We start from the raw sequence: 15,353 nt of genomic DNA, 5'->3' as shown, positions 1-15,353 counted from the left end.
TGAGATATGGGAGGTTTCATCTTAGCTGGAAGAGAACTGCTGAGCTCTGGCTGGCACGCCAGGCTGCAGTCTCGCTCCGCCAAAGTAGGCGGTCTCGAATTTGGGGACTTCTATGGGTAGAGATGGTTCTTTTCATTCCTCAGCCTTTATCCCTCTACTTCTTGGCTCCTCCAGGGAGATCAAAAGCCCCGTCCGTTGCAGCATTCCAGATAAGGAAGGAGGCTGCAGGTTAATGCCGCACCTAATCGGTTGGAGAGTGTTGCATTCTCGCACGCTCCGAAGGAGAAGGGGTGAGGGTGGTGACCATTGGGTCTTATTTACCAGGTTCGACTTCCTGGAAGTTTGCGACCTTTGGAGGCCCATGGGTAATGCTTGTCTGGGCTTTAGCGTGCTGGAAAGCTCAGCTGTGCAAGTAGGAAGCTTCCTGGATGACTAGCACCTAGCGTCCTTGCTATACATAGGGATAGGGTTTTGTTTTGCCTCTGAAAATTCTTCATGAGTAATATAGTTTTTGTTTCAAGCAGATAAAAAAAAAACACGATAGCTGCCATTAACTGAGTTCTTATGTGTGCCATGTCCTTTACGTATTTTCTCATATCGCTCAACAATTCTATGAGGTGTATTAAATTAGGTTTATCATTTGACAGAGGTGGGAACTAAAGCTTAGAGAGGTCACTTAACTACCCTAATAAACTTTTGCTACTAGTAAATGTTTGAATCTGTGTTAGAAACCAGATTTTTCAGACTTCAAAATCCATGTTCTTAACTATTACACTCCCATTGTCCTACCATTATGCTTCATCGCTTTCAGTTTCTTCACTAACATTTTCAGGGGCTTGAAAGTATTCATTTAAAAATATTTGGTATGCTTACTTAGGTGTCTCACAACAGACGCATGTGATCTCTGTCTTCATGCAGCTTCAGTATTTGAATTCAGAATTAAATAGTTCAGAAACCAAAATACTTAAAGTTGTGTGGGCTGGTAATTAAACTGATGGGCAGAAGGTGTACGTTGTACAATCAAAGCTTGCTGTTTAAGTTTTAAACTCATGGCTTGCAGAGTAGTTGTTGTGAGGTTATTAAATTTAACAATTGGTGAAACATTTTATTCATCACTCAAATTAGTGCTATGCATCAATAAAATACTGGGACTATATTGATGAGATTCTTGTTCTTCAGAAGTTCCCATACAACTATGTATAAAGGTGGAACTATTGATTTTCTTAAGTGGAAATGATATTGTGGATATGTAAGAGCATGACCTTATTTTTAGGAGATGGATACTAAAGTATTAAGAGATGCCATGCATTGATGTCTACAACTTACTTTCAGGTTGTACAGCAAATATATATGTATATGTGTGTGCAGAGAGAGAAGGTAAATATGGCAAAATGTTAGCAGTTGTTAAGTCTAGTGGTGGGTTTATGGGTGTTTATAGTAAACTCTTTTAGGAATATTTCTGAATATTTGAAAATTTTTATAAGAAAAAGTTGGGAAGAAGACCCTAACTCAAATGGAAACAGAGTTTTGTAAAGATAGATTCAAACTGCTCTGGAGCACAGAGGATGGGAAAGAGTGTTGATGTGTATGTGGGGGTTGGCAGAGGCGTGATAGTTGTCAAAAAAAAAAAAGCATTCATTGAGGACTTTGCAGTTGGTTATTGAAGGAGAAATTGGGACTTTCAAGGAGAATAATGAGTACCAGATAAAAGAAAAGGCAGTCTCAGCAAAAATGTGTTGCATAAATGTTTGAAGAAGGAAAAAAATCAATGTGAAGATAGTGAGGACCTTGGTATGAGCTTTTTTTGCATAAATAATCTTAAAAATGACATTTGGTTGCTTTTGCCAGCCTGCAGAAGCCTATTTATGTAGCTGAGTTAACGATGCTCTGGAAGAGAGTCACCATTTTTACCAATGTTTCCATGGAAAATGGTCTTAGAATTTCAAGAAAGCTAGTTAGGTGTCTGTGATCAGGCTCAGCAATGGGGGCTGGGACTCCCATTTTCTCTGATTTTGGGAGTAGAGATTTACTCCCAGATATATAGCTGGGCTCCTGAGGAACCTGTAGAAAGGGCTACACTGATGGCTGGAAAGATTTTAAGCCAAGTCAGGGGCTATTTCTAAATACTATATGGAACTGATGGATGATCCACAGTGTCATTTTAAGGGTTAAATAGCTTTAACCATGACCAGTAAAGATGTGAAGGAGATGACTGTTTATTCCAGACAGTGGCATTCATGATAGTCTCAAGTAGTGTGGTCAGACTGGAAAAGAGGTAATGAGGTCTCCAGTAGCAGCAGTAGCAAAGAGGAGTCTCTATGGCTTCATTACAAGGAGGGAAAATTGGTACATTCTAAATTAAATTATTTGTATTTGTTCTGTACCAGTTAAGTTTAGATCAGCAATCTCTGTCTTAATTACAACAACTGCTGAGAAGGTATTTAAACAGCTAACGTTTACTGAATATTTATCATGTGCTCATTGCTGTGATGTTGCTTCGTCATTCAGTCTTCAATCTATGAGATTTATCATCCCATTTTACAGCTGGTGGCTAGAGAGTTTCAATAACTTAAGGACACAGAACTGAGCAACTATCAAAAAAGCTTTCTAATCCCATATTGTCAAAGTCTACAGCAGTGGTTCTCAAGGTGTAATTTCCAGACCAGAAGCATCAGCAAACATTATCTTGGAACTTTTGAAAAAGCCAACTATAAGGCTCCTACCCAGAGACTTCTTAGTTTAGTGGTTTAACAAACCCTCCATTCCAGGTGATTTCTCACATTCTACAGTTTGAGAACCGCTGCACTGAATGTGGATCTTTGGTAGCATGGTACTGATTTCAAAATCAGAAGTCAAGGTAAAGAGGTCTTTGTCTTTTGAACAAATTTAAACAGATTCCCAAATGTGGCTGCATGTGCATTTGTTAAAATATAAATTATCTAGTTAAGAAAATGCTGAACTTTAGAAAATTTGTGAAAGGTCTAGTAACTGAATTATTATTACAGGTACCTCAGATAATTGTGATGTAACCAGTCCATTATGGGACTACTACTATAGAAAGAATGTTAAAAATAAGAAAGGCTCAGCTCTGATATTTGAATAATGTAATATTTTTAAGGGCAAACAGTTGCACATTTTGGAATTCATGATGGAGGATGTAGGTTGATTGAAATGCTGAATAATGTGGAAGAGTGTAAGTCATATTTGGTTTAATGTCAGAGGTTCATGTGAAATAGCAGTCCATTTAGAATGTCCTGGATCTCCTTTCGTGTGCATGAGATTTCGTCTTGTACCACACTGTATGTATCCCACATGGCAAGAGGGGAACAAAACCGGATTTATTTCACACTTTCAGTTTTCTAAGAATTTATTAAATATATGTAATGCTGTGATAAGGACTGTGGAGTCCAGATTTTTGCTCTTAAGTGATCATGAAGGCCTTGGGCTGAAACAGACCTGGATTTGAGTTCTATTTGCAACTTGACTTGGCTGTGTGATTATGGTCACATTTCTTGAACTTTCTGAGCTTCAAGTCCTTGTTTGTAATCAAGTGATGGAGATTTATCCATATACTTCAAACATTTATAAAATAAGGCAAATAACCCTAATCTCAGGATTTCTGTGAGAGTAATTGTTAAATCACCAAGTCGTAACTGCTTCCCGACTTTCCACATGTTAGAGCATGCATAGAAGATGATAGTATTTGTACAGAATTTACAGAAGAAACTGGAGAGAGTGCTGCTGGAGACAACTGGCCAGGGGGTTCCAGCTGCCAGAAGGCTGAGGCAATCTTTTGGTGTACTTACAGTACTCGTTCATGACTAGGCAGCATGTTGGGATCCAGGTTAACAAATTAAGTACTTACCAGGTAGCAATATTTAATAAATATTCATCCTTTTGAAGCTTATCATGTTTTGAAGGGATATACATAGCCAAAACAGTTAAACAGTGCCAAGGTTGTAGGTGTCCAAAGGTCAAAATGAACGATTCAGAGAAGAAGAAATCTTGGAAATTGTTAAGGAAAATTTTATGGAGGAGTATTTTTTGTGCCAACCATCAAGAAGATGAAGGCTCTGCTTTATCAGTTTTATCTCCTTTTTCTCAGGTCGCTAGATCCCCTGTAACAATAGCATACTTTCATAACGATAGCAAGCATATATGTTTTGCTTACCGTGTGCTTCTACTGTTCTACATTCCCCCTCCTCCTCTGTTTGAGTGGTTCACTGGTTCTCAGACTTGGCTGCATGTTGGAATCTTTGAAGCCTTAAAAATAGTTGGGCCCTACTCCCAAATATTCTGATATGATTGGTATGGAGTGTGGCCTAAACAGTGAGATGTAAGCTCTTTTTTATATATCATCTTATTTAATCCGTAAAGCAAGTTGTAAGATAGGTACAGTTTACTGAGGCCCTGAGGGGTCAAGATCACACAGCTGCTGGACCTAAGATTCAACACCAAGTATTTCTAGCTTCAGAATCCATGCTGTGAACACCAGGCTGTTCAGTCCTTTTATAGTATCTGCAAGTATCTCTTATAAATTAAAAGAAAAAACAAAGAAAGAAAGCCTTTGCCTTCCTTTATAACAAAGCCCTTCAAAAGAATTGTCATATCTTGTCCCTACATTGTCTTCTGTTCTCTTAAGTGCAATCCAGTCACATTTAATAAAATTGAAAACTGGTAAACATTTTCTTCCCCATCCTCTGTATGCATCTTAGCTACTTCCCCGACTTTATTTTCTACCATTCTTTCTTTGCTTGCTTGCTCTGCTCCAGCTGCAGTGGCCTCCTTTCCATTCCCTAAACATGGGAAATATATGCTTATCTGCTTTAGGGCCTGTATCGTTTGTTTCTTCTCTGGAATGCCCCTACCATATAACCCCATGGCTGATTTCCTCATTTAATTTAAATTTTTGCTCAATGTCACCATATCAGAGAGGTCTTACTAACATATTTGTTTGTGATTGGTCTATTGTCTCTCTCCAAGTGAGTGAATGGGACATGGTTTCAGACCTTAACATAACCAGATGGGGGACATATATCTGTACTTCAGGCAGCATTGAAACATGAAACAAAATTTGACTAAGTGAATAAGAATGGGACAGATCAGTCATTAACTTACACTCCTGAAAATGTACAGGATACACATTTTTTTTCAAAAGCTGATTTCTTCTCACACATAATGCATGTGTAAAGTAGCTCAAAAATGTGAAAGAATATATAGTAAAAGGACTAGTAAGAAATAAAACTCAACAATTCCACAACCAAGGACCGTAACTAGTAGTTTTGCCGCTGGATTGTGGCATTATTGATTTTTTAAATTTCATTTTTATGCATTTTAGATTTTTCATGATGGACACTCTGAAATAACAAAGTTCTAAAAAATTACTATTTAGCTCTGTGACTAGAACAGAATTATTGTCACTTTCGTTAGAACACCTCAATTAGAAGGAAGTCCAATTTTAAAATAATGCCATAAAGTGTATACATCTGTGTACATATAAGCATAGATATATTGATACATGCACTGATTTACATCTTTCGTTGTTTCTGTTCTGTAGTGAATAGTGCGATGCATTATTGCATATTTCTATTATCAGTTTTGTTGGTGCATTTATCACCCTAAAAGGGAAAATGTTAATTTACTTGGCTGTCTTCCTCCTAGACCATAAGCTCCTTAAGAAAAAGGGTCATGTTTACTTTGACTTTCTATTGCCAACACCTAATACTGTGCCTTCTTATATAATGGGTGAAAGTATTTGTTGAATAAATAGATTTATTTCAACAAATATTGAACAATATTCATTCTATTAGATTTGCATGTTATTGTTAATAGGGAGCTTGGTTTACAGAGTGCCTATAGGGGCTAAGGTTTATCAAGTGTTTAGTATATGGCAAACACTTAATGTTACTTAGTCCTCACAAAGTTACAGGGTTTTATGATACTCCCTTTTTATAGTGAAGAAACTGAGACTTAAAGAAACTTGTGTAAGTTGCTTGTTATGTACTCACAGATTTAGATAAGTATATCTGACTCTAAAACATATACTCTTTGTATGAATAAATATTAGGTTGGTTTTAGGTGGATGGGAGGAGTGAAAACATGAAACCAAAGATGTTTGCCTTTTGATACAAAACAGAAGAACTGAGATCAACTTAGTACATACTATCAAGTTTTACAAAAATTCAAAACTTTCTTTTGTTCTTTTTTAGCAAATATCTTTTATATATAAAACAGTACAAAGAGAATAGGGATAAAAAGCATTGATATATAAAGTGAATTATTCTGGCTTTTATTCTTTAATCACAAACTGTTTTAAATTTAGTAACACTGTAATTTTAATATTAAAGATGGATAAAGTCAAGCCTGGCTAGGTAAGCTAGTTTTAATGTTTCATGGGAGCCACCAATTAAACTGGATCTTTAGAAATAGGGCTTTTGTTTTTACACTTTGCAGTTCTAGCTAGTATTATCAGTCACCTCTTAAGAATATTTGATCAAGTAATTACTTATATTACTAGTAATGAAATGAAGTGTTTGATACGTGGTTTCAACTTGGTAACTATAGTTTTAATATGACCAGGGAACCAAGTACATGTAAACAGCTTTAGTAAAGAATATTTTGAGATTATATCACTGTTATATGATAGTTCTTAAACTGATCATGGGCATCAGTTTATGTGAAAAGTTTAGATGTCAGTCAGTCACATAAAATTACATGCAGAATTTAATGTACATGTGCATATGTCTGCGAGGGGAGGATTGATAGATTTTATTGGATCTACCAAATAGATTTTTCTTTTCTTTTTTTTTTTTGGCTTTATTTTTCTTTAAAAAATTTTTTATTGAAGTATAGTTGGTATACAATATTGTATAAGTTACAGGTGTACAATATAGTGATTCACACTATAAAATTTTACCAAAGGGTTTTTGACTCTAAAAGTTTGAGAGCTACTTTTACAATGAAATCTTTCTTTCATTCTAACCTTGTTTTGTCAACTTATATATGAGACCAAAATACAGAATGGTTATATTCCATTAAAAAAACCTGTTTACAAATTGAACTTTTACAAATGAAGCCTTTAAAAAATTGATTTTATGTAATTTCAAATTGGTGTATAATTGTCAGTGGTTTTTAAACCCAAGTTATATTTTATCTATTCTTTTGCATTCTGTTCAGGTATTACTGAACTTTGTGCAGAGGGATTTAGCTTTTAATGTAATTTTGTATTAATTTGAATAATTTTCTCTCAATTTGTTAGCTATTAAGACTTGACGAATTTAGTATGTAGTCTTTTTGTTACTTTGTATCAGTTTGCCAAATTGCCAACATGTGTGTTATTGAAGGTCAGAGTCTTACTTTCTTAAATTTATGGGAGAAAGTATCTTTTTATTCGAAGGTTATTGGTAACGATTTTTACAAGTGTCATTTAAGATTGTTTTTACCTGAATGTTTTTGAAGTACAGTCTCCAAAATTAATTTTTTTTTACTGCATTTTAGGTAAAAAGATGGTTGCATCAACTCACTAAAGCAATAGCCTTACTATCTTTGTTTTTTAAACTGCACCAACAATGGAGCAATGATATCTGAGAACAAATGAACATTTGCCAACTAACTGTCATCACAATTTCAAGTGATTGTATAAGCAGAAGCAAGCTGCGACAGACCTATGCGTCAACCGGTATAGAGAGAATGCTTCTTTCTGGTGCTGTTTATTTAGAAACAGTTTTAATATAGCACATTTAAATTCTGTCTATATCAAATGAAATAAAAATGAGTGAAGCCCCCAGATTCTTTGTTGGGCCTGAAGATACAGAAATAAACCCGGGAAATTATCGGCATTTCTTCCACCACGCAGATGAAGATGAGGAGGAGGAGGATGAGTCTGTAAGTTGTTGTTTGTTTATTTGGTGAGAGAAGTCCCAAACAGGCTCAGCTTTTTACTGATCACTGTGAAGGGAAACTGATACTACTATCTTAAATTGTGGAGACATTTTTTTCATAGAAATTTGTTTGAAAGTTTTTAAACTGAAAAAGCATATTGTGTTTCATTAGTGACATCATTGAATCTATGGTGCTTCAAGAAATACAATCAGGGGTCACATTTCTAAGTGGTTTAATGATGCCTATCTTAGTATCTTTCATTGATACACCTAGCATAACACAGGGTTGGGTAGAAAAAGTGACAAGGAGAAAGCGTAATTAGGGTCATAAATCAAAAGGATTTCTTGTATGTAGAAAAACACAACAAAACATTAAGATAAAGAATTTTAAAAGTACTGATTTTGAAGGACAGCTTTAATAAGTTTGTCATGTTGTCAACACAAGTGATGGCTGACCTGAAGATAATGCTATTTATTAATATTCAGAAGTCTGCAAACTGTGTGACTAGAAGTTACCTCAAATATCTTTGGGGGAGGTGGGGTGTGTGTATGTCTATTTCTCTTTCTGATCTGACCTATTAGAAAGTATATCCATACTGGATCTTTAGGAAAAACACGCATATGTTTATTTTGCTGTAGTTATGTTAACTTAGTATGTTTATTCCTCATCTTTATTTTCCCTTTACAAATAAAGATTGCTTTACTCTGAGAACTGATTTAAAATACAAACTTAAAGTATGTTTGTTTTTCTTACATTTCCAGTTGAAAAGAGAATTTTGTTTGAAAACAAAAATCTGTTATACTTCATGAAATTAGTAAAAACAAACCCCAAATGTCTATTAGATGACTCTTCAAATCCTTTTTCATAGTTATTTAACAACACCCTTCACAGTGCAGTTACACTTACCTGAAATGCAAATCATATTGTCACTCATTAAAAACCACACCCCACCTCAGCTCAGAAAAAAAAATGATTTTCACGCTTTTCATACCAGCCAGAACTTTCCTTCCTCTGAGGTCTTATGCGGAAGTCCCGTAAGTAAAACATAAAAGCAGAGCTTCTCCGGCTGCTGTAGACCAGGCAGTAGCACTGCTTCGGCCTCTGCTGCCCGTACCACTTCTCTCTGGAGTTCTGAACACACTGTGAACACCACTGAGAGCCCAAGTGCAGTCTTCTTCCATATAAGGACTTTTATCTTTCCTCTGTGTCTAGAACTGTGCTTGTCTCTGTACCTTCTCCCTTTCATGTTTTAGCAATATCAGATTTTTATTTCCCACGTATTCCATGTTGCACCATGCCTCTTTGCTATTGTGAGTACTCCTTTATCTCTCTGAAAAGCCCTTCCTTGTTGGATACCTTGTGAATTATTTTTCCTTCTTCAAAACCTTTCTCACATTTCATGTTGTCCACTCTTCCCTCTCTCCTTGCTCTTGTCCTTCTGAGAAACTTGAACATTTCTTCCTCAACACCGTTTCTGTACCTTGACATACGTAGTTCTTTTTTGTGTATCATGTACTGTTACTACTGTGTTCCCTGTTAGACTCAACATATCTGAGGACAGGCAGTTTCTGTATTTCTAACTCTTCAGTGCTTAGTGTAATCCTTGGAGTATTGGTACTAATTACATTGAGTTTACATTCACGATGCATAGTTGTCACTTTTGAGAAATTTGATTTGGTTCATTTGACCTATAGCTTAATAAAATGATTTGTTCCAGATCATTCTCCTGTTTTTAAGAGTTCAAAGACGTTGAGTTGAATACGCTTGTTGTCTGGGGAAATCTACTTTAGGAACATCATAATGCCTTATGTCCAGGCTTTTAATCAGGAAAGAATAGAATAAGGGAACATAAGAGTGGATCATCAGAGGGGGAAAGACAGCAGATCCCAGGAAGGTTAGGATTTAGAACCTTTGATTTACCATCAAATCTAATAACAGTTTGAACTCTAAATTTCATATGAGTTTAGAGGAGGCAATAAAGAAATAAAATTCTAGGCATAAAGAAGAATAACAATTCTGTTGTTATCCAGTTTTGTTTTTTGACTTATATAGTAAGAGAAAGTCTAATAAAACACTTTTGGGCCCAGATTATGATGTGATATGACTTACATAAAATATCATGAAAGAGTAAAGAATTGAAAATGGAAAACTGGATACAGCTTTATAATTGATGAAACTCTAAATACCTGGATGCAAAGACCTCACAGTGAATCTTGAGTAACTTTATAAATCTGTGAGCAACTCATAAATTATTTTTATATCCTGCTTTTTAAATTTCAGACTGAATCTTTGCCTTTGAACTGTAGCAAGGGAGCCAGAGATGAGCAACACTGTAAAATAGGAATGTTGATATGAAGACTGGGGTGTCAAAGAGCACTAACACATTTAGCAATGTGGCTTTCTCCAAAATTTCCTTCCAAGTTGTCATTGGTGACCAACTCATATTCACGCTCAATCTACTAAAATAGCTTAATACTGTATAGCTTTGTAGTGAGAATTCTTTATCTCACTCTCATTGGCCTTTTTACTTAGATTAGGTAGATTTTAGCCCTTATTCCCCGCCTTACTGGTGTGAGGAAGGCAAATAAATGTTAGAGACAATTAAAGAAGTTTTTCATTTTGAAATCTGAATGAAAATTGTAACAGTGATCTGAAACTTTAAAAAAAATTTTCACAGACCTTTGTAGAAAACTATCATTTTTAAGTATTTTATTATAACAACAGTATAATTTTGAAAAATGCCTTTTTGGTTATTGTGTCACTTTTATTGATTCATCACATGCCTTCTCTAGTTCTGAGGAAGATTTAGGATCACTGTAATTTGCAGTTCATATTAAGTCAACCTGATTTTTTGTTTTCTTTTTGTTTCAGCCCCCAGAAAGGCAGATTGTGGTTGGAATATGTTCCATGGCAAAGAAATCCAAATCCAAACCAATGAAGGAAATTCTTGAACGGATCTCCTTATTTAAATATATCACAGTGGTAGTATTTGAAGAGGATGTTATTTTGAATGAACCAGTGGAAAACTGGCCTTTATGTGATTGTCTGATTTCTTTCCATTCTAAAGGTATTAAAGAACACAGGTGGAAACCCCTTTATCCTCTCTGACTATAAAACTAATATATATTAACTGTAAAATACTACATAAAATAGAAAAAATTTAAACTCACCTCGTGTCACAGATAAGTGATAGTAACATTTTGATACATTTCTTTACAGTTTTTTCCTGTGTGTATTTTTAAAAACAAATTTAGTGTCGTGTATATGTAATCTTATATTTAATTTTTTACTAATTATATAGGAGGTTTTTCTTCTCCATATCATGCTTCAAAAATCTGATTTTTAATGGCATCATAGTGTGTCATCCTGTGAATGTACTATAACATACTTAGCCAGTATCCTAACAGTTAGATGGTTTCCAGTTTTCACTATTAAAAGTAAGGTTGTGATGAACTTTTGGACTGCATATCTTTGTTTGCAACTCTAGGTTTCTTAGAGTAAATTATTGAATTCTTGAATGTTTTAAGCCCTTACATCTTACCACATAGAAAATGATCTATCATTGCTCATATGCATGTTCATACTTTATTTTTTAAGAACTTAATATTTGAGTTTTATTTTTCCTTTCAGTTTTATGAATCAAACTGAAATATCAATTAAGCTTAAGTATTACTTCATAGTAAACTCCATAATCACATTATTAAGTGTACATCTGAAAATTTATAACCTAAGAATTTGTGAATTAAGTGAGTTTTCACTAAGAACTCTAAAAGATACGCATTCAGTTATAAACATATTCATATTAAAACATTTTTTATTACCAACGTATGTAGTCTCCAGCTGTGTTACGGTCTCACTTTAATTAGGTGCTTAAAGAGCATCCCCTTCAGCAAGTAGGGGATGGAGCATGGTTGGTACTTTTTGTGCTCCCATAGGCTGTTGATCTCCATTATTTTATAGAGAAGCCAAGGCCCTGGTCGTCTTTACAGACTGAAGTCCCTCATTTCAGAGAATCTTAAAATTTGCTTATCCTTGAGAGTAAGATGTTCTTCCTTTGCTATCAAATGGTTCTTCCTATTTCTTAAATAAAAGCTAGTTATTTGTTTGTAAAAACTAGGTACTGCCTAAGATCATATCTTAGACAGCATATGAGTATGCTGTCTCTTGGTGAGGACAAAATTCCTTTTTAATGACAACAGAAGCAGGGTAATGACTGTATAGGGGTTTCTTATTTGCTGAATTTTGTTAGGAGGCTTGAAACCATAGATAATGAGACATTTTTACAGTAAGTGATGAATTCTGAGAGTCTATAACAGAAGGGTTTGTAATTTGTTGCCAAGTGATTCTTGATACAGAATACTCCTATTTAAATGCTAAAAGCTATGTGGAATTTAGGAAAAAGTCTTCCTTTAACTGACCATAGCTTTTTGTTGTTTCAACTTTAGTATGCTTTAACACTTCCTTCCTCTACCAACTATTCTGATAATGTTACAAAATACAGTGTCTTCACAGGTATACTGTGGTATGCTATAGTTAAATGCTGTAGTTGTGCATGTTTGCTAATTGTTAACGTTTTCCTGAGATACCTATTAAAATACTGTCATTTAGGGACAACTAATAATAGTTAATAATAGTTAACATTTATTGAGCACTTAGTATGCCTAGTATTGTGTTAAATGTTTTATATACATTCTTTTATTTAATTTTTCAAAAACCATACTAAATAAGATTGTTATAATACCCCTTTACAGCTGTGAATCAGAGGCTTAATGATGATAAATAAATTTGCCCAAGATTACATAGCTAATGAAAGATGGAGTTAGGATCTGAACCTTAGTTTATGCTCTTAACCTCTGTGGTAACTTCCTCTCTTAATAATATGTGTTGCTAGAGTCTTTTAATGCCAATACAGAGGGTGAATTACAATCATTAAAATTCTTTAGATGTATTTTTAGACCTCTTCTTACTGTATCTGCCATTTCATTTGTTTTCATTGTAATTAGTAATTTTACCAAAGTCTAGAAATTTTAGGGAGTTAATTTCTGATGTGTTAATATTGATCTAGTAACAACAGGCATGATCCTGCTTATATATTTTATATTTTGAACATATCTGTTTTATGTGAATTAATTTTTCTTCTGCTATTTTTAAAGTTGCATAAGTTCTTTGAATTATTATCTAACTTATATGTGTAAACATCAAAGTATCTTAAGTGAGAAGGAGTTAGATAAATTTTTAAAAAATCACCAGTTGATTGTGATATACTTATGTTACTTATATATAGATTTCTGTTTCTATGTGAGGTAATCTTACCTTCTGTTAGGTGACTTTCAATAATCAGACATCAACTAAAATGTCAGTGGTCTAAATTTGGTTATATAACCACTGGGTTCCTGTACCTTATGAGTCAGGTTAACTGTGCCTTATAAAACAAATTAACAAAGAAAAAACAAGATTTATTATTATCAATATTCTTATTAACCAAGTAAAAACAAGATTTATTTAATAGCACTTAATAGTATAAGATAAAACAAGTTTTATGTATTCATTATTCCATGCCTTTTATAGAAAGCAGTTATATGAATAATGAAATTAATCTTTTATGGAAAGTGGCATAAATTCAAGTTAAGATGTCAACTTGCTTTCGGATTGTACAGAATATGTTAATAACATGTGTTCTTAGGATTTCCACTGGACAAAGCAGTTGCCTATGCAAAACTCAGGAATCCATTTGTAATCAATGACTTGAATATGCAGTATCTCATACAAGATAGGTGAGTGGTGAAGTTGGCTGAATTAAGGAGGGAAAATTAACATTTATTTAGTATCTCCTTTAAGCTGACATGGAATCAGGTGTTTATATATATTAATTCATGGTATCCTTGAAATAATACTTAGAAATAGGTATTTATAACCAGTTTTACAGATGAAGAAATGTGAGAATCAGAGAGATTAACTATTTGACCAAAGTCACAAGTAGTTCCTTAGGTAGTGGGACAAGGACTTAAACCAAATTTGTTTAATTTCTGGAGCCTACTAAACCACTGAAAATTTTGAACAATTTTTCTATTATGTGACTGATGATGAAATTAGGGCTTTATCCATTGTAACTAGATTTTTTAATGGTAAAGTATAACCATTTTGAGAAATATTTTACTGTATATCTTAGCAACTCATAACAGATCAAAAGCATAGGTATCTAAGAAATTGTAAAATACAAATGCATTTATATATTGCATTTAATTGATGTTTCACCTTAATGGCTACCATTATAATTTCACCAGCCTTCTGTTTTTCTTTTGTGTTAGCATTACTATATGAAATTATATACATTAAACTGCCGTATGAAGTATAAGGCCCTATAGTTTTTTATTTTTCTATTTTTGTTTTTTCCCCATTCTTCCAGATAGTAACATTATTAATATAGAATGTTTTATAACATTAATATATAATGTTTTGTGACATTCTTCCTTGGTTTACATATTAATACATGTTTATATATTATAAATATAAACATATGCATGTGTATATGCATATTTATTTTAAGAAATTTAGAAAATAAAATCATAAAGAAAGGCATTTAACCCTGACACTACATCTGCCACATTTTCCCAAAGAAAGGAGTACATATATGCACTCAGATTTTACAAAATTAGGATTACTTTTCTCTTAAAATACCATGAACATTCTTCCATGTCACTAAATATTCTCTGAGTATAAGGTTTTTAATACTTAGATAATATTCTGTCATTGTGATATAGTAACTTTTTTTAACCATTACTTTTTATACATTTACATTCCCAATTTTAAAAAATTAGTGTTTTAATGTGCCACAAAAAGTATTAAGCATATACTTTTTCAATATTGCTTAAAATGCATTTATAATATTTCCTTAGAATACATTTTTAAATGACATACATTTATTTAAAAAATAAAGCACTTTGATATACATGCCTTTTTTAGTGGTAGAACAATAATAGTGTATTTTATGAACAGTACAGTAGTATACTCAGTGTGAAATAGAGCGATAAATTATAAGGATATTTTCTTTTTTCTTCAGGAGAGAAGTGTATAGCATTCTTCAAGCTGAAGGAATTTTGCTTCCTCGTTATGCAATTTTGAACCGTGACCCAAATAATCCCAAAGGTAAGAAGAAGATTTAAGCAAGCTACTTTTTGTCACTTAGTATACTTCTGAGCCACTCTCTTCTATAATCAAATGGAAAGAATTTAAAGAACTTACGGTATTCTATTCATTTTTTTAATGATCCTAACGAGCAGTTATATTCAGTTAAAATGTGACACTGAGCTAGGAGGCCAACTAATAATTCAGGAATTGTATATCCTACATTTCTTTGGCCTACATTTGATGTATCTATGAGAATCATACAGAAGAATTTTTAAATTGCATGCTTAATAAATTTGTATTGATTGGGGTGAACGAGTGACTCATCTATGACTATCGAACTAAGT

The 15,353-nt window shown here is 33.6% G+C and overlaps 1 protein-coding gene across 11 annotated transcripts in view; it reads left to right on the top strand.

Annotated features, from left to right (window-relative positions):
- The window catches only part of PPIP5K2 (diphosphoinositol pentakisphosphate kinase 2), a 70,272-nt gene that overhangs the window by 388 nt on the left and 54,531 nt on the right, over positions 1 to 15,353 (top strand). For 10 of the 11 annotated variants that reach the window (XM_031673208.2, XM_031673204.2, XM_031673201.2 and 7 more), the window contains exons 2-5: positions 7,498 to 7,884; positions 10,753 to 10,948; positions 13,565 to 13,655; positions 14,942 to 15,027. In XM_031673208.2, coding sequence (XP_031529068.1) covers positions 7,771 to 7,884; positions 10,753 to 10,948; positions 13,565 to 13,655; positions 14,942 to 15,027 — 487 coding nt within the window. In that variant the 5' untranslated portion in view covers positions 7,498 to 7,770. The remainder of the gene's footprint in view (positions 1 to 7,497; positions 7,885 to 10,752; positions 10,949 to 13,564; positions 13,656 to 14,941; positions 15,028 to 15,353) is intronic. The other variant, XM_072958314.1, reaches the window with a different exon arrangement.

Source organism: Vicugna pacos, chromosome 3, assembly GCF_048564905.1.
Source record: "Vicugna pacos chromosome 3, VicPac4, whole genome shotgun sequence".
Lineage (NCBI taxonomy): Eukaryota > Metazoa > Chordata > Mammalia > Artiodactyla > Camelidae > Vicugna > Vicugna pacos.
This window is presented reverse-complemented; position numbering and strand designations above follow the sequence as displayed.